Here is a 19,344-nt window from a genome sequence, read left to right as displayed (position 1 = left end):
AAAACAATAAAACCATCTCGAGATTAAAGTCATTATAATGCGAGAAAAAACTCGTTAAATTTCGAGAAAAAAACTCGAAATACAATCTTGAGAATAAACTCATTAAATTTCGAGAATAAAGTCATTGTGTTTCGAGAAAAAAAGTCGAAATGAAATGTAGAGAATAACGCATTCAATCAGTGTTCATTGCATACTGATATCAACCGCATCGAGGTTTCGTGGTTTCCCAGGATACCACAAGACGCATTATTAATCGTTGTTGGTTGTGTACGCCTCCATCCACAGAATGTAAGCATCAACAGATCAACAAATTGAGCATCAACAAATAATGCGTTTTATGGTATCCTGGGAAACCTCGATGAATTTCATGTTGGACAAAAGCGAGTACATCGCGCAAATTGGACTGATTTTTTCTTCTAAAAACACCTAGCCGACCTAGATCATGTTCTATTCTTTGTTACTGCAAGAAAGTCAAAAATATAGATTGACTAAGGGATCTAACTCTGCCATGTCCTCTATCAGTAGGGAGTTTATTCTCACAATTACTTCGACTTTTTTTCTCGAAATTTAACGAGTTTTTTTCTAGAAACACAACGACTTTATCTCGCTATTTAATGAGTTTATTCTCGAGATTGTATTTCGACTTTTTTCTCGAAATTTAACGAGTTTTTTTCTCGAAACACAACGACTTTATTCTCGATATTTAATGAGTTTATTCTCAAGATTGTATTTCGACTTTTTTCTCGAAATTTAACAAGTTTTTTCTCGCAACACAACGACTTTATTCTCGATATTTAATGAGTTTATTCTCAAGATTGTATTTCGACTTTTTCTCTCAAAACTTAACGAGTTTAATCTCGCATTATAATGACTTTAATCTAGAGATGGTTTTATTTTTTATTATTGCCTGGCCCTAATCCTCTTCCGTACATTTTATTCCAAAAAACATTGCGAAATTTTTTTTTTAAGGCTATTGACAGTATATTCTGATTTACAGGATAACAAAAGTAGATATCCATAAATCCCTCTGTAATTTTTTTCCCCATCTAATATGTGAACACAATGAAATAATTTTTTTTAACCTGGCTTTATCCAATACTTAGATTTAGTTTTTTTAACTATATGCAAATTAGCGCATAAGATATTGCCTAATTTGCATATCCAAACATAAAATTACAGAAAACTTGTAATACATTTTTTTCTCCTCTTAATGTAGGTAATCAACTGGGAAAGTTTCATGGTGATATCTGCTAGTTAAAAAATTTACCCTATTCACCTGTAGTGTCTCGCCTTAATTAATTTATGTAAACAACAAGAAAAATCACTGCAAGCTAGTTTACTTTAGCAGTTATTGCACACGTCACACATCACAGCAGTGATTAGGAGCTGTTAGTTCCTCCAGGAGAGGCTATTCATTCACTCAGACAGACAGACACAGAGAGATGTGGGTGATTGAAAAGAAGGGTACCATAAAGTGCTCTGTGCTCACCCTGCCCCCGTACTGCAGCATGGGCGCAGGCAACACGCGCCCCGTCACATGGGCCATCTCGTCTCGCACCTTGAACTGAAACTCCTGAACAAAAGGGTCTGCTTCATAGTTAGCACTGCGCACCTGGAAATACACAGACAAAGATCATTAAGACCGGTCAATGAATTCAAATATTTTTTTTTCTCTAGTTAATATTTAAGTTGCTCTCAAATATTTTGTTTTAAATATGTAGCACATTCTGTTTTAATGCATTTAGTTTTAATGCATCTAAATAAAACAACCTCACTTAGAAATACACATTTATATTTATTCTAGTTATTAATTATGGAAGTAAAATGTGTTTTACGTTGCCGGTAATGTTACAGTCATTGTGGGAAATTAGTACTTTTTCAAAGTGGCTTGTATACCAGCCACAGTGGCCGGTGCGAACAATTAGCGATCGTCACTTCAGTCGATAAAAAACTGAATCCATGGCAATTCCAGCGTCTTTTATAGGCGGATTCCCCTGCGCTCAGTTCTGCGGGCTTCGTACCAATTGGTTCGTGCAGTTCCCACTGACCAGCCAATAGCGTGCGAGTAACGTAACATTCTTATTTTCCTCTACATTCATCAGCAATTTCGATTTTGTCACGCTCTGCAGCAGCTGACCACTAAGAAGCAAATGTTCAGTGTCTCACTCAGTGCTTGTCATATACCACATAATGTTTATTTTAGGTTTCAGACATTTAAATACATATAATTCATAGCAAAACAATACATTTATAGTTTGTAAAATAAACAATGGTGTCTATGGAAGAAGAAATAACAATCCATTCAAATATATTTGCAGACGTGTTTTATTCATATCAGACACACAGTCGGCCCAACCCTATTACTGAGAGATTTTCTATTTTAGATTTCTAGATTTCCCAATTACTGTAGAACATGACCAAACACAATTTTACCATGGTCTCACAGCTTTTTTGCACATCACTTTTTATTTGCCTACATTAATAAAATATTTATTAATAATAATAAAAAATTGATTATTGAAGCAATTCAAAATATGCTAGTGCACTTTCTTTTATAAATTTGATTTCCGGGAAAAGTGGCTGGTAAAAAATATAAGTGGTAAAATTGGGCATCCACCAGCCACTGTGGCTTAAAAAGTTAATTTCCCACCCTGGATATAGCTTTTGGCTTTTCGCCAGTACTGTTATCATCAATAATGCTAGTGGCAATATTACGCAATTCTTATATTTTCTGAGTGCAAACAGTGCGGGTCAATTTACACACCTTTGTAACTAATTGGTTTAGGAATTTGAACAAATTCCTGAGTATTAAAGTAAGTAGTAACAACAGTAAAACAGATATTTACCTTAACAGGCAACAATCATTAGGTTTATATTTAGCACTTTTATTGATTATCATGGTTGCTATTTATTGTTAACTAAAAGTATTGCAAATTTAAAGCAGAAATAAAATAAGATACAAATATAACATTAAAAACTTGGCAACTAACTAGAATAAAATAAAACTGAAATAAAAATTAATTCAAGCCTAACAGAAATACAAAAACTAATAAAAATGACAAACGGCACAAACTTACTAAAACTGAAAATATAAAAATAAAATCAATTTGAAAATATGCTATAATAATAATATAAATAATACTAAAACATCAGTCTATTAGTCCTAAAATCAATCGATTTTAAAACATAACTAGTTTTATCATATATATATATATATAATATTTGGATATGGTATCAATTTAGTGTGAATAAATGGAAGAACTGCAGCTTAAATGACCCAGAATTCAGATTATTTTAGATTTGAAATGAAGAACCTCTCCTGAGACGGACTGAACACACAGGGTGTTTGTCAGAAACATTTCTTGCTACGAGCTTATAAATCCCAGCTCAGATCCTGCTGTACTTCAGTGTGAAAATACTCTCAACCGTGGTATTTTTAGCTCCGTCTCAAAGCTAGACTTTTTCATTTGGTACATTTCATTGGCCTCGTCAGTTGCATTCCACCCACGCGGTCTCTCCGCTCTTGTTTGGAGATCTAAATGAGAAATCAACCACGGCAACACGCTGTCAGCTGCTCGGATTCAGCGCCTGATTGGCTGTCATTTTAATAAGGTATAAAGAGCAGCAGTGCTTCAATTACACGTTAGCAGCTCAAACCTGACGGCAGCAGGCAGACTGTAAATCTGCAGGGAGCGAGGTAAAGAGTTCAGATCACAGCTAATCAGCTCAATATGAACTCAGTGCTCTGAAATCGCTGACCTCCATTAATGCAGACATTAACCTGACTTCATTCAGATCCAGCACACGCACAGCAGGAACAGGTTTAATTCACTGCTGGAAGATCTGATGTGATCCTCAGAAGTGTGCATCTGGATTATTATTATGCAACCAAATTAGGAGCACATCTGGATTATTATAGTTATCTAAAACTGTAAAAAATAATTGCTACTTGAGACAAATTATGTTTTATTTCAGCTAGTTGCCAAGGCAACATTTCAAATTTTCATTTAGTTTAACTTCAGGGTCTCTACACGCTTTCCATTATAAAATTCCATACTTTTCCAGACTTCTCTGCGGATTTTTCAGACATTATGCATTTAACATTTTGATAAATGGTTTTAAAATCAAACGGTTAACATGCATGTTACTTTCTGACCATGTATGTAATTATGTTGCCAAATAATTTACAGAACATATCTAGGTACTGTAGCTGATACAAATCCATTTAGACCAAACCCAGACAGAGCATTTTATTTTATTATTGTTTGCAGCATTTTATTACATATAAAGTTAAAATATAGGATTATAATTGATGCACTTTTTAAGAAATATTTTAAATTTAAATGATATTGTGTTTGATCAAATTAATTTGTATTAATATTTAGATTTTTAGAAGATATTATTTTCAAAATAATAGCAGGATATGGCATCCAGTATAACAATGTTTGCTATACTTGAGATTTACTGCTAAAACAATTTATTATTGGGCATTATCACTCCATCCAAGTCCTCACCCATAAAGTATTCAACCATATAGCATTATTTTCAGTATATTAGTCTATAAACACTCGCACAGTTCAAATCTGACTAAATGGAAATTACTAAAAATCTAATTCCATAATGTGTAGGAACCCTGTAACTTGATGATAACTAAAATGTATAAAATAAAATAAAACATTTTTTACACAAATGTTTTTACATAATATATGTGTGTGTACTGTGTATAATTATTTATATATATAAAAACACACACAATCATTTATATATTTAAGAAAAAAAAATTATATTTATATATGTTGTATATACAGTATATAAATGCAAATATTTCTTAAATATATACATTAATGTGTGTATTTATACATAATTATACACAGTACACACACATATATTATGCTTTAATATAATCTTTTGACAGCCCTAATATATATATATATATATATATATATATATATATATATATATATATATATATATATAAATATATATAACTAAAATGAAAAATATAAAAACTAATTCAAAATAATAAAAAAGATATAGTCTCTCAATGACACTAAAATAATGCTGGTGCACATGATGTGTCCCACATGCACTCACCAGTCTGCTGATCTCCTCCTGTCGGTCTGGTGCTGATCTTGCTGTGGCTTTGATCATGGTGGAGGTTTGATTATCTGTCAGTTTCTTGATGCACCGCTGCCCTGCTACAATGTTGCACACCTACGAGAACAGCAAAGCGTATAAGAACAGAGACTGTGGTCTATGGCCGTCACAGCGTGAGGATGACAGGACTCACCTCCAGGGGCAGGTAGGTGTGCTTCTGCTCCTGGCCCACCTGTAGACAGGGCAGGTGTGGGTATTTGAGCTGCAGGTTGTACTTTTCTCTGAAATACTGAGCTACTGTTCGTTCTACAGTTTGGCCATTCTCCAACTGCAAAGGGAACCTGGAAGAAATCAGGAAACTTGATCAAACACCACACCACCACTAGAGGGCATCAAAAACCAGAGCTAAACTTGTGTCCTTCAGTCCAAACATTAGGGCTTTGTTTTGGAATAACATACTACTTTTACTATTTCTGTAGTACATACTGTGTGAAGTGTGCAAATATCCTGCATGCAATGTGATGAGGTTGTGTGGCAACAATGCAATATACTGCTGGTTGACTTCTACATGACAATGCAGTTTTACATACTACACAATTTGTCTTGTAATTATTATAATACTTAATAGCATTACAGTAATAAGAATCATCATTTAAAATATTAGGACCTGTAAAAACAAAATGCTTTAATAATTATTATTATGAGGAAAATGTAATAGTCAAGAAAAAACTTCAAACCATTTTAATGGCCCAAAACATAATTTCATTTTATTTATTACTAGAATAAATAAAATAGATAATTAAATTAAGATGGGATAATGATAGATAATTAAATTAAGATAGACAATGATAGATAAATAAATTAAGATAGACAATGATCGATAATTAAATTAAGATAGACAATGATAGATAATTAAATTAAGATAGATAATGATAGATAATTAAATTAAGATAGACAATGATCGATAATTAAATTAAGATAGACAATGATAGATAATTAAATTAAGATAGATAATGATAGATAATTAAATTAAGATAGATAATGATAGATAATTAAATTAAGATAGACAATGCTAGATAATTAAATTAAGATCGATAATGATAGATAATTAAATTAAGATAATGACAGAAAATTAAAATATACAGATGGATGAATATATGGATGGAAGGATGATAGATAGATAGATAGATAGATAGATAGATAGATAGATAGATAGATAGATAGATAGATAGATAGATAGATAGATAGATAGATCTTCAGTTTCGGTGACGGTTTGACTAACGTTTGGTGGCTGGCGGGGCGGCGGGTCACATTGCAGACCCGGTACTTCCTCCGCATGGTTCCGCAGTGGGTCACCTCCACTTTCAGGCCTGCACAGAAACCAGCCAATGAGAAAGAGACAAGCACATACAGTGGGGTAGACAATGAAACTGAAACACTGGGCAATAAAGTGTTGGAGGTTTCACTCTTATACAGGCGAAACTCGAAAAATTAGAATATTGTGCTAAAGTTCATCTATTTCAGTAATTCAACTTAAAAGGTGAAACTACTATATTATATAGACTCATTACATGCAAAGTGTAATATTGCAAGCCTTTATTTGTAATAATTTTGATGATTATGGCTTACAGCTTATGAAAACCCCAAGGTTTTGCCAATCTTCACTGATTTTAGGATGTGAAGGATGAATAAGCAGAGCAATAGAACAGCTGTACATAAACTACTGCAATCCACACAACATAATGGGAGACATATGAGAGTTCAAAAGAGGACAAATTGTTAGTGCACATCTCGCTTGCTCATCTGTGACCAAATCTTTGTAGTGTGTCGAGAGCTATAATATGCTGGGTAATGTGGACCACCACATAAGACAAACCACATCCAACAGGAGTAACTGTCGACTTAAAGAGGAAGCTGTCTGAAAGGGATGTCCAGGTAGTAAAAAACAAATCCACAGCTGCACAACTCACTGCAGAATTAAATGCACACCTCGACTCTCCTGTTTCCACCAAAACTGTTCGCCAGGAGCTCCAGAGTCAATGTTCACGGCTCATGCTATAGCCCAGGGGTCACCAAACTCGGTCCTGGAGTTTAGCTCCAACCAGGTCCAACATACCTGCATGAAAGTTTCTAGTATGCCTAGTGAGACCTTGATTAGCTGGAACAGGTGTGTTTAATTGGGGCTGGAGCTAAACTCTGCTGGACAGCGGCCCTCCAGGACCGGGTTTGGTGACCCCTGCTATAGCCAAACCTGTGGTCACTCGTGCCAATGCCAAATTAGGGATGGGCGATATGGCCTAAAATCCATATTGCGATATACATTGCAGCCTCTTGCGATAACGATATATATCACGATATATAAATTATAATAAAACCATTTCAGAACAGGTTACACAGACCCTAAGGAAAGCCAAACAACTGCTAAATGTTTTTTTGTTTTTTTTAAAGAAAGAAAGAAACAGTGTATGTAGTTTTAAGAACATTTATTGTGCAAAACTGTTGGAGATAAATACAATTCAAGTACACTAGCTGCAGAGACTTTAAGTAGCCCCAATGTTTATATAATGGCTAGCAGCTTATGAAACCCCAAATTCAAAATTAGAATATTGTGAAAAGGATTTCATAAAGCTGTAAGCCATAATCATCAAAATTATAACAAATAAAGGCTTGGAATATCTCACTTTGCATGTAATGAGTCTATATAATATTTTAGTTTCACCTTTTACTTTTGCATGATATTCAAATTTTTCGAGTTTCTCCTGTTATACGTCAACTATAGAAAATGCTTCAAATATAAAAGTTTATTTACAGTAGTGCCATGCCATAGACAGTAAAAAGTGCAAAACAGTGCAGAAGGCACTTCAAATTAATTATTTAGTTTGGCTAAAGGACACAAAAGATGCAACACAACAACGAATCTTGAAATCCGGCACACACGGAGATGTTGTGTTTACACCACTATTTTGTGAATACACGCTGGTATTCAGTGACATGTTTCGTTTTGAGGTGGTAGAACAGATTAGTCGTGTGTGTTACCCTGAACTGTTCCCCCACGCAGTCTGTATAGTTTGCTGCTGCTCGTTGGACGGCTTAAATCCGATCCAAGTCCAAATAATGGATGTTGCACCAATCTTTTTCACCAGCTCCTCCGTTTCACTTTCAGCCATGTTTACTCAAGATGACGACAAATATATGATGCGTTTCAGCCGGTTGCAGCTCGTGGCTCTAAATTTCGCGGGTAGATTGCGTCATCAACATGCATTATCGCGATAGTGCAATATAATTTAAATCTCTATCGTAGGCAATGGACAATGTGAAACACGTATCGTTCTCTGATGATCCACCTTCACTGTCTGTCTTTCCCACATCCGTGTGAGTTACGATGTGGAGAATCCCAAACAGAGGCTTAACACCCGGACGCCAAAGTGAAGCTAACCGTGGATCATTGATGGTTTGAGCTGCAATATCATGACAATCCTGACTGTGTTTGATAGACGCGTCACTGCCAAGGACTACCGAACCATTCTAGAGGACCATGTGCCCTGTATCAGCATGATAATGCACCAATACACAGCAAGACTGGAATGGTTTGATGTACATAAAAGTTAAGTTGAACATCTCCCGTGGCCTGCACAGTCACCAGATCTGAATATTATTGAGCCACTTTGGGGTGTTTTTGAGGAGCAATTCAGAAAACATTTTCCACCATCATCATAATCACATAGTGACCTGGCCACTGTTCTGAAAGAGACATGGCTCAAAATCCCTCTGGCCGCTGTGAAGGACTTGTATCTGTCATTCCCAAGACGTATTGATGCTGCATTAGCCGCAAAAGGAGGCCCTACAACACCATACTAATAAATTGTGGACTAAAACCAGGTGTTTCAGTTTCATTGTCCAACCCCTATACACATAACACACAGGAACACACATACCTTTGATTTCTTTGGTGAATTTGACTCTGTGGGAGTCTGTGAGGGGGCGAGGTTGCTCATCAATGTTGTGGATGTCCAGTACCTCACACATGAACTGAATAACTGGCTGTGCTTTGTAGAAAGCCGTGGCTGACACTGCGAGACAAAAGAGATGAAAACTGATAAAGACGCAGTTCAAATCATCATTTAGAAGAGGTCATGAGGAATCCATCCTCTGCAGTAAAAAAAATTAAATGTTCAGTGATGTAGCAGCATTGAGGAAAAAAAAAAAAATTATATATATAAAATATTTTTCCCTGAAAATATTAAAAAATGAAGTTGTAACAAAGTCAGTGATTCCTATTCCAGGGCTTTATGCCAAGTGATTCCTTATGATCTACTTTATGAATTATGACAATATTTACTTTATGGTGCTTGTATTGTAATATATTTCCGAAGGTTGCAAGAGTGCATATTTTATCTACCGCTTCTTTTTGACTGAGCAACTTGATGCAAAGAAATTTCAAGATAAGAATCCTGGTTTACTATGAGCTTGTTTAAAATAAAAATTTCCAAATGTAAATTTTTTTGGGGGGTTATTATTCATATTTTGGTTGTACAATAAATTGTACCTGCCATTTAATTCAATGCTTTAAATTAAAAACACTCCTAAAGTGTTAAAATTAGGAGCACATGTGCTCCTTAGGGAAAAAGTAAGTGTAAAGCCATGTATTAGGTGTTTAGCTATAGGTTATCTATATATCCCCCCCCCCCCCCCCCATTTCTAATTTGACTTCACTAAACTTTAAGTGTACTACAATATCTGGTCCAGTTAAGATGTTGCTCTTTATTAGTCCTGTGAGAAAACAAACACAAATGTTAATGTGAACTCTTTCGCGCTCTTTCTGAGTCCATTCACTCCATTATAATTGTTACAATGAGCCAGAGAAAGGAGAGACGATTTCAGACGGTTAGACTTTCCCCTGCCCTTTAGTGGGGAGGGGTGGAGTAGGCGATGCAACCAATTGACTTATGGGAGACAGAGAGCGGGAAAACATGCAGACTGAGAGACACAGAACTGGTGAACTTAGAGAGAGACAGAGAAAGAGAGACTCATTTAACGCCCCCCTTCAATCAAACAAACCCCCACCCGCCATCTTTCAGCCGTTCATCCCCAGGGCAACAGTGTGAACAGTTCCCACACTCTGTGCTAACACGCATGCTAAGCCTCGTCAGGAAACGCAAAGGATGCACACCGTCGATGTTGAGCATCATCTTCCACATGGCTGGCCGAACAGACTGATGGAAGCCGAACCACACCTCCCTGCCTCCACCCAGAGGATGGTCGTAGCCCTCCGGAGCAGAAAAGAACGAGCGGCCCACGGGTGTGTACCTGAGAGAAACAATCACAGAATGTTATAGATTTTATTGAACTTGAAGGGACTTCATGTATCCACTACTAACCTCACCAGTTGATAAAGTTATAGTAAAAAAAAAAAACTTGAAATCAAAACTGACCCTATTTGTTTTCTTAGTTAACGCTTAAATGTTACTGTGATAGATTAAACCAAGCATTTTTGTGTATATATATATATATATATATATATATATATATTTTACTGTAATCTTTAATAAAAATGCCATAACTTGCTTTTTCCTGTGATATGTTCACTTGACATATGCAAGTCCTTGCAATCAACAATCAACAGATAAAATCAAGAAGACCCACGGTAGTTGGTAGCTGGCACGGTAATTTTTCTATCTTATTATTATGAGAAAAATAAACTTGGGAAAAATACAGTAATATCATGAAATGTAGTTTATTCCTGTGATCAGCATCATTACTCCAGTCTTCAGTGTCACATGATCCTTCAGAAATCATTCTAATATGCTGATTAGGGCTGTCACTTTACGTTCGAAAATCGATTGCACAATCGATCGGACCAACCAACCCAAGATTCGAAAATGAAAATAGGGAATCGATTTTAAAGGCGTTTTTTTTTTTTTTTTTACCCAAAAAAGTTGTTTTAGGAGGACAGATCAATACAATACACAGAACATGTAGGATGTTGGAAAATAACAATGTCTTTTCTGTTAACCAAATGCTTTTTAATATTCGCTATTACTTCAATGCAAGTGAGCAAGCGCACCGTTGTTTGTTGCTTAGTGACGTGTGTGTTCAAGTAAGCCAGAAATGCGCAGATTCTGCGCAATACGCTGTATTTAATATATCATGATGACTCACGAGTTGCATATCTGCGCTAAATCCGCGCAGATTTGGCTACACGAACTTCCCAAGCGAAGTGAGTTAACATAGAAACACGCCAAATTGGCTCGTGATTTGACAGCGTTACCCACCAAAGTTAATTTTTACCCGCATTTGGCGGATTGGCGGGTGTTAATTTCAATCCCTGAATGTTGCACTCCTGTTTGTCATTGTGCACGAAACTTCACGCCAATAAATCATCAGAAATATTGCTGACTTGTGCGCATCTCAAGCGCCCTCTTTACGCTCGTCCTAATGCCTGTTAGTTGTCCGTGGATTTGCCCATATTTGGTTGGAAAATGGAAACGTCTTTAGACATGGAAAATCGATTTTACAATCGATTCAATGAACACTTATGTCTCAAAAATCAAACAGGATTTTTTCACAAAAGTGACAGCCCTAATGCTGATTTGCCTTCCTCAGAAACATTTCTTATTATTATTAATGTTGATAATAGAACAGCTTTATTAAAATTTTTCAGGATTCTTTGATGAATAGTAAGATCAAATAAACAGTGTTTTTTGAAACATAGGCCTAAATGTTTTGTATCACTGTAAAATGTCTTTTGATACCGTATAGTCGATCACAACTTCAATTTCAAGCAAATTTTAAGCATCTTTTGTTTGCAGAATCCATTTGCAACTTGATATTTAATGCATTGACATTTGCAAACTGTGTTCAAATAGCTCCGGGGTCGCAGTTTAACAATAAAATATATTATATGAACTATAAGAGTGTAGGCGTGTCAGGGCGACCAGCTAATGTTCATCTGTGTGTGAGACACTCTGAGGTATGGCTGCACGTGCACTAACTTCATGGAGGGTAGATGGCGTAGAACCACATCCACGGCGTGAACTGGGTTGGTGCTGATTGGCTTGTCCAGCTCCAAGGGCTCTGACATACTGCGACCCGTTAGTACCTCGTGCAACAGGTGCCAGCTCACCAGGGACACAAACTTAATACTGACTTTAAAGGGCCGGTCTTTGCCTCCTTCCCCTGGCAGCGTAACATCCAGATCCACCTGTGGACACATAAGTAGTAATGCAGCTTTTTTTATTTTAAAAATATATTCATAATTAAACATTTGCATAAAAATGCGATTTTAACTTCAATAAAAAAAATATTTGCTATTTGCTAAGGATTGGCTATCCTAGTTAATAGTATGGTAGTAGGAGTGCACAAATTGGCCAGAATTGTGTGGTTCTATATAAATATGACCATAAAATAATAATAAAAATAATAATTAGCAGTAGCATTAGTATAAAAAATTCATTTTCAAACGTTAAACCATCAAATTTGTATTTTGATGGAAAGCGCCTTAAAGGGTTATAGTTCACCCAAAAATTAAAATGATCCCATAGTTTACTCACCCTCAAGCCATCCTAGGTGTATATGACTTTCTTCTTTCAGCCAAACACAATCAAAGTTATATTAAAAAATATCCTGGCTCTTCCCAGCTTTAACATGGGAGTGAATGGTAGCATATGGCTCCATATTTATAACTTTATATAATCTCTGGCTTCCGGTAACGGCCGTACACAAGGCGTGACCTCTGACCTGACACCTAGGATGGCTTGAGGGTAAGTAAATTATGGGATGATTTTCATTTTTGGGTGAACTAACTTTTAAAGCTTCTCTTATGTTGATAATTTCTTCACAAGTTTGGGAATATGGTTAATTTAGAGCAGATGCAGAGATGGATAATCGCCCTAAGCCAAGCCATATCAAGACTTCAGTTTTATTTTGATTAATCGTGCAGCCCTAGAATATCATGATGATTTTAATGTGCAAATTTCCTACAGAACATGTCATTGAATAATTTGTGCATCTAAACAGAGTGCACTCATGATGCCTAAGTGGGTCGCTCACTATGCTTTTGAACAGAGCGGGTGTTTCTTTACCCCAGCTGGCGCCACAGGAAGTGGGTTGGCGGTGTAGAGACTTTTCTTCCCATCATAAACTGGCCTTCGATCCCCGAAGATGGTGACTTTAAAGTGCTGCACCATGGAGTCCACAACCTCCCTGCAGAGACAACATCACTCATGAGGAGCACGTCCACAAGAGTCAGTCATTAACGCTGAGCGATTCCTCAAACATCCTACCTGTTCACACGGCGTGGACACTTCTCAGGCTTGATGTCGACCTCATACAGGTAGACGTCCATCTTGGGGATCTCCACCTGGAAGCAGTTGGCCAGCAGCTTGATGGGTTTCCCCATGGTGCCATAGCCGGGCCTCCGTGGCACGGAGAACAGGGACTGGGCCCCAACGGCTCCTGAAGTGAGGAGGACAGAATGAGACTGTAACATAACTGGCCAGGCGAGGTGGATATGTCCTCGATCAAGAACAGCTTTCAAAACAATAAACTAGATATCCAAAGCCAAATCCCATCCATCATATAATGAACAAATGTGTCAAGACTTCAAGCGCCTGATGCAACACATGTTCAGCTGATGATGGACACACCGTTTCTATTTTTGTTTGCATTTCTAATTCAACTGGTCTTTAATAAAATCATTAGAAATTATTATAAATAAATACTAAACATTTAAATATTCAATATTAATTATTAAATATTAAATATAATATAAATGTGTGTGAATTTACTGTATTTTGTAATTAAATTTAAATAGTTGAATAATTGTATTTGTTATATATGAGACGACTCGACGCCTGTGAAGAGACGACCCAACGCCGGCGATATGTTATGCCCTAAATTTCATGATTAACTAACTGTATTTTTGTATGTATATTTTTGAAATGCATTTTCTGTAAAGCTGCTTTGAAAAAATGTGTATTGTGAAAAGCGCTATACAAATAAACTTGAATTGAATTGAATTGAATTATATATTTAAATAATAAGAAGTTTAATAATAATAATTCAATAATAAATACATTTAACAATAATAGTAATAATTATTGTTATTATACATTTGCATTGCTAATACAACTGGTCTTTAATAAAATCATTAGAAATTATTATAAATAAATACTAAATATTTAAATATTCAATATAAATTATTAAATATAATATAAATGTGTGTGAATTGACTTTTTTATTAAATTTAAATAGTTGAATAATTGTATTTGTTATACACTTAAATAATAAGCTAATACAACTGGTCTTTAATAAAATCATTAGAAATTATTATAAATAAATACTAAATATTTAAATATTAAATATTATTAAATATAATATAAATAGCATGTGGTGAACTGACTGTTTTTAAATTAAAAAGTTAAATAATTCAATAATAAATAAATTTAACAATAATACTAATAGTAATAATTTATTATACATTTTAAATAATATTATTAAATTGTAATAATAATAATAATAATAATAACAATATTAGTAGTAGTAAAAAAATTCAAATATTTAAATACTGCTTATAATAATAATGACAAATAATGAATAATAATGACAATTATTATTACAATAAATAATATATTTTCAAAGCTAGCTTGTAATGGTAAAAAGATGCTGAATCAAATCACATTCCATGTTAAAATAAGTTCTCAAAACAATAAGTAAGAGATAAATGATGTTAATTTATGGACAGTCTACAGTCAGCGAAAGCCAGTTACATCATCGCTCAGCTCTCGGCTGAATGGAAACGTTCGGTTCTGAGTTGCACAGATGCCCGGCTACATTTCAGTACAAATTGGGAAAGAGAGTAGGTCTGAAGGCTGTCTGCTAGTGACACAGATGAAGCCATTGCCCTCAACAGCCGGCTGATGCCTACAGAGAGATGCTGAAAATTTAATACCAGCTTCATGACCGAGTTTGACAGTGATTGCAGTTAATGGTTCCCTGACTGTGAGACGCCCAGGGCACACTAGCAGATGCATCAGCACACAACTTCCACTCGTGGGGCTTGTGTTGTGAGAGAAGAAAAACAGAGTTCAGCAACTTTGTGGAGGAAGGGGGAAAAACACAATAAGCAGAAGTGATGGAGATGCTCAATGTTGCCATTCTCAGAAATGGGATTTCTGACCCACAAGTCACTTTTGTGCAGTAACATCAAGCTGTATTAAACTGGTCCTCATGGCCCATACATGCTTCTGTTTCAAATACATTAATTTAAAGAAGTTAAAGGTGATGTGTGCACCTTATTTCTCCCTTTGCCAGATTCAATGTGCAAAGACGGGTTAGCACAATAACAATAATTCAAAAATGTAACTCTGGTACCTCAATACTAAATCAAAGCCTTGATACAAACAGACTAATGGCAGACTATTGAATAAGCATAAAAAATTTGCATATCATAATAAAGGGTCAATTTACCAATCTATTTTGATACATGCATGTAATCTGTCATGTTCAGGTAGATAAGACCAAGTCCAAAAGCATTTCCATTAAATATATTTTCCAAAAATTCCACAACATTAACATCATATGTGACCCTGGATCACAAAACCAGTCTCGAGCCGCACGGATATATTTGTGGCAATAGCCAACTATACACTGTATTGGTCAAAATTAGAGATTTTTCTTTTATGCCAAAAATCATTAGGATATTAAGTAAAGATCATGTTCCATGAAGATATTTAGTAAATGTCCTACTGTAAATATATAAAACATGTATTTTTGTGAGTGAATGCAGCACAATCGTGAACATAAATGCACAACTTTAAAGGAGATTTTCTCAATGTTTAGATTTTTTTGCACCCTCAGATTCCAGATTTTCAAATAGTTGTATCTCGGCCAAATATTGTCATATCATAAACAATACCTCAGTGGAAAGCTTATTTATTCAGCTTTCATATGATGTATAAATCTCAATTTTGTAAAAATTGACCCATGTGACTGGTTTTGTGGTCTAGGGTCACATATATTGTGAAGCGAGGGAAAAGTCAAACAGTGAAAAGTAATGAAAGCTCAAGAAAAAGGCAAGACGGGTGTATTTATATATCATGTACACAACAGTAGTTTATGTACTTCACATGAGTGATCAAAAAATAATCATAAGTGGTAAGAAATAGAAAGACCAATTTGATTCAAAACAATACACAAAGTACAAATTGAATATAATAAGAAAAACCTATGAATATAGCTATAAACCTTTTTTTTTTTAAATGCAATAACACTTCCGCGTGATGATCCGACATATTCCGGTTCAACAAATGGTGTAAATTTGGAGCAGGACAACCCGTTTGTCCAAACAAAATGAGTTTTTGGTAAACCTGAATGGAAACCATCATTCAATTTGATACCACTGGCAGATCTTATACGCATCGCCTTTAAGATGACAACCCAGTGTGTCAAAACACAAGCCGTCTGGCTTCTGCAGAACCATCTAACAAGATTCTGGTAACGAGACGTTTAGTGAAGGTTCAGTCCGGCATTACCCATCAAATGGCCTCTGAGATCCGCCTGGGCTAAACGCATGTCAGGCTGAGAGTGATTCATCCCGGTTTGACTCATAACCGCTGCTCAAGAGGCCAGTCTTCAAAGCTGAAGAGGGCAGAGTCACGTTTTTAAAAAAACTAGGCGAGGGTCAGAATGAATCATTAGCTGGTGTGTGTGTAAGAGCGCAACCATCGGCTTCCGGGAGAAAAACTTCAGAGAAATTGATTTTTAGTGATAACGTATAAACCCTTCACGACAAACCTAACATGAAGAGGTTTGCTACAAAACAACCATTACTCATCTTGCCCTGTCATTTTTATTTCCTTAAAAGTTATATGTACTCTATTACCGTTCAAAAGTTTGAGGTCAGAAAGTTTTTTGTTTTGTTTTTTGTTTAAGAAATTAATACTTTAATTGAGCAAGGATGCATTAAATTGATTAAAAGTGACAGTGAAAACATTTATAATGTCAGATCTCCATTTCAAATAAATGCTGTTCTTTTGAACTTTCTATTCATCAAAGAATACTGAAAAATGTATCAGTTTCCACATAAATATGAAGCATCAGTACAACTGTTTTCAACACAGATAATAATCACATTACAATGATCTCTGAAGGATCATGTGACTCTGCAGACTGGAGTAATGATGCTGAAAATTCAGCTTTGATCACAGGAATAAATTACACTTTACAATATATTCACAAAGAAAACAGTTACTTTAAATTGTAATAATATTTCACTGCTTCACTATTTTTAATTTTGTATCAAATAAATTCAGCGTTATTTTCATAAATCCCACTGAACGCAGACTTTTCAACATCTGTGTGCATTTCGTCTTGATATACCCAACCCAAACATCAACCATTAAAAATGCATTTACATTTAGATCTCCAAAATAAATAAATTAGGAAGTTTGGTGAAACTCAAAAACATTTGATTTGAAAAGTCAAATGTTTCAATCATACAATGAATAAACTAAGTACATTGCAAATGCAATCAATTAAATTTATAGTGAATGTACTGTATACTGAACAATTCAATTAGTTAAAATTGATATTGATACCGATTCATAAAATTGATATTGATGAATCATAAAATAAATAAAGTACCATTGGCCGCTTCTCTAACGCTAGTTAATAAGACAGAGGACTCGTTATGCCTCCACCTAAGCTCCGCCCACAAAAAAATAATCATGTTTACTAACTGAAAACATGAAGGATCCCTTTACCACTCTACAGATAAAGCGCTGTCGGGATAATTTTGTTTTCACATATCTACCCCGAAGTGATAAAATTCTGTCTAAAAATGTTTAAGGCCAGACAAGTAGTTTGTTAAGGCTTGGTGTGTAGGGAATTACAAACCTGCGAAAATATATTTTAATGCGCATAATTATAGAATTAATTCTTAATGCGCACGTGAGCGCCATCAGTGTTCATCACAGGTTCACGTTTAAAATCTAGAGAGTGTAGAGAGAACGGTGTCGTCTTAGCGGCCTCTAATTTAATAACTAATGATCGTTGCGACGGAAGTGAATCAATCAAAACTAACTTTAGCTGGAAAATATCTTTATTCAAGAACCGCTATAAAGCCAAAACAATCTCTGTTACCTTAAATTATACGTTTATCTCTGTAAAGCCGCTTTGAAACAATCTACATTTTTTGGTTTGTTTTCTGCAGCAACCGAGCACTTTTCATATTCTTTATCATGGCTGAAGCACTTTTTTCAATCTATAAGAATAATATAACCAACCTATGTTAGCCTATAGCTTAAAGTTAAAGATATTAATAAGTTGAGTTATTAACTTATGTTAATTAGATGTTTGTATGAAGGCTAAATACAAATAAAATATTAACAATAATTTATTTTGTCCCATTTTTATTTCTAAAATATGATATAGTTTTATAAGAGGAGGTTTCAGAGACTTGCCAAATAAATTTTTCAGAAGTTTGTAGGTACAGACATTAATTGTGGGCGTTCTTGGCAGTGTTTCCTGAGGCTTTACTATTGTTTATATCGGTATCCGAATTATATCCGATCTACATTGTTAAAAGCGCTATATAAATGAAGATGACTTGACTTGATTTGAAAAGGGCTCTATACTAAATTGTTTTTATTCAATGACATAAAATTGATATTGATTATAAAAGAAATAAGGTGCCTTAGTCTTATTTTCTAACAAATACTTTTTTAGCTTTGAATTAAATGCATTTCATCTCAGATCTGGTTGGTTAAGTTCAACTTTGAGGAAAAATACTTTGAGAAGCGAGGCAGCTAAAAGTGTGCGTTCACGGTTCTGTCAGGAATCTGGTTCCCCTTTTACACCTGGTGGGCCTCTTCCAGCAGACACAGGCCACCGCGAGAGACCCCAGCCTTTCACACGCAGCCAGACCAACAGGGGGGTCTGAAACTCCAGACCATTGTGTCTTTGTCATGGAAATCACCCTCTGCCTCCATTAGACTGATAACCATTTGATTCTACGCCGAACACAGACTCGTGGATGTCTATACACACGCTCTACCGGACATCTGGATTCAGACCAAGGCATGAGGGGAGTGACGGGGATCTTGGGAAATGTCTGAGCCACGCTCGGAGTGGGTGGAAGAGGAGGCAGCGAGGCCTTTTCATCCTCCGCACATGCAACCACACACACTGTACTAATGAGTCAGTAAGCCACACTTCCTCGACTCGGGTCTCAGGGCTGAGCTTGTTTTC

General features: G+C 35.5%; 1 protein-coding gene across 4 annotated transcripts in view; it reads right to left on the bottom strand.

Moving 5' to 3' along the window:
- Positions 1-19,344, bottom strand: part of ago3a (argonaute RISC catalytic component 3a) — a 56,954-nt gene that overhangs the window by 20,638 nt on the left and 16,972 nt on the right. For 3 of the 4 annotated variants that reach the window (XM_079627073.1, XM_079627074.1, XM_079627076.1), the window contains exons 2-10: positions 13,380-13,551; positions 13,179-13,299; positions 12,090-12,298; positions 10,268-10,404; positions 9,033-9,167; positions 6,380-6,467; positions 5,291-5,438; positions 5,095-5,214; positions 1,490-1,612 (exon numbers count right to left, since the gene is read on the bottom strand). In XM_079627073.1, coding sequence (XP_079483199.1) covers positions 1,490-1,612; positions 5,095-5,214; positions 5,291-5,438; positions 6,380-6,467; positions 9,033-9,167; positions 10,268-10,404; positions 12,090-12,298; positions 13,179-13,299; positions 13,380-13,551 — 1,253 coding nt within the window. Of the gene's footprint in view, positions 1-1,468; positions 1,613-5,094; positions 5,215-5,290; positions 5,439-6,379; positions 6,468-9,032; positions 9,168-10,267; positions 10,405-12,089; positions 12,299-13,178; positions 13,300-13,379; positions 13,552-19,344 lie in introns of all 4 variants that reach the window. The other variant, XM_079627075.1, reaches the window with a different exon arrangement.

This window comes from Phoxinus phoxinus (genome assembly GCF_949152265.1).
Source record: "Phoxinus phoxinus genome assembly, chromosome: 10".
NCBI classification, from domain to species: domain Eukaryota; kingdom Metazoa; phylum Chordata; class Actinopteri; order Cypriniformes; family Leuciscidae; genus Phoxinus; species Phoxinus phoxinus.
The sequence above is the reverse complement of the archived record's forward strand: the minus strand, read 5'-3'. Positions and strand labels throughout refer to the sequence as shown.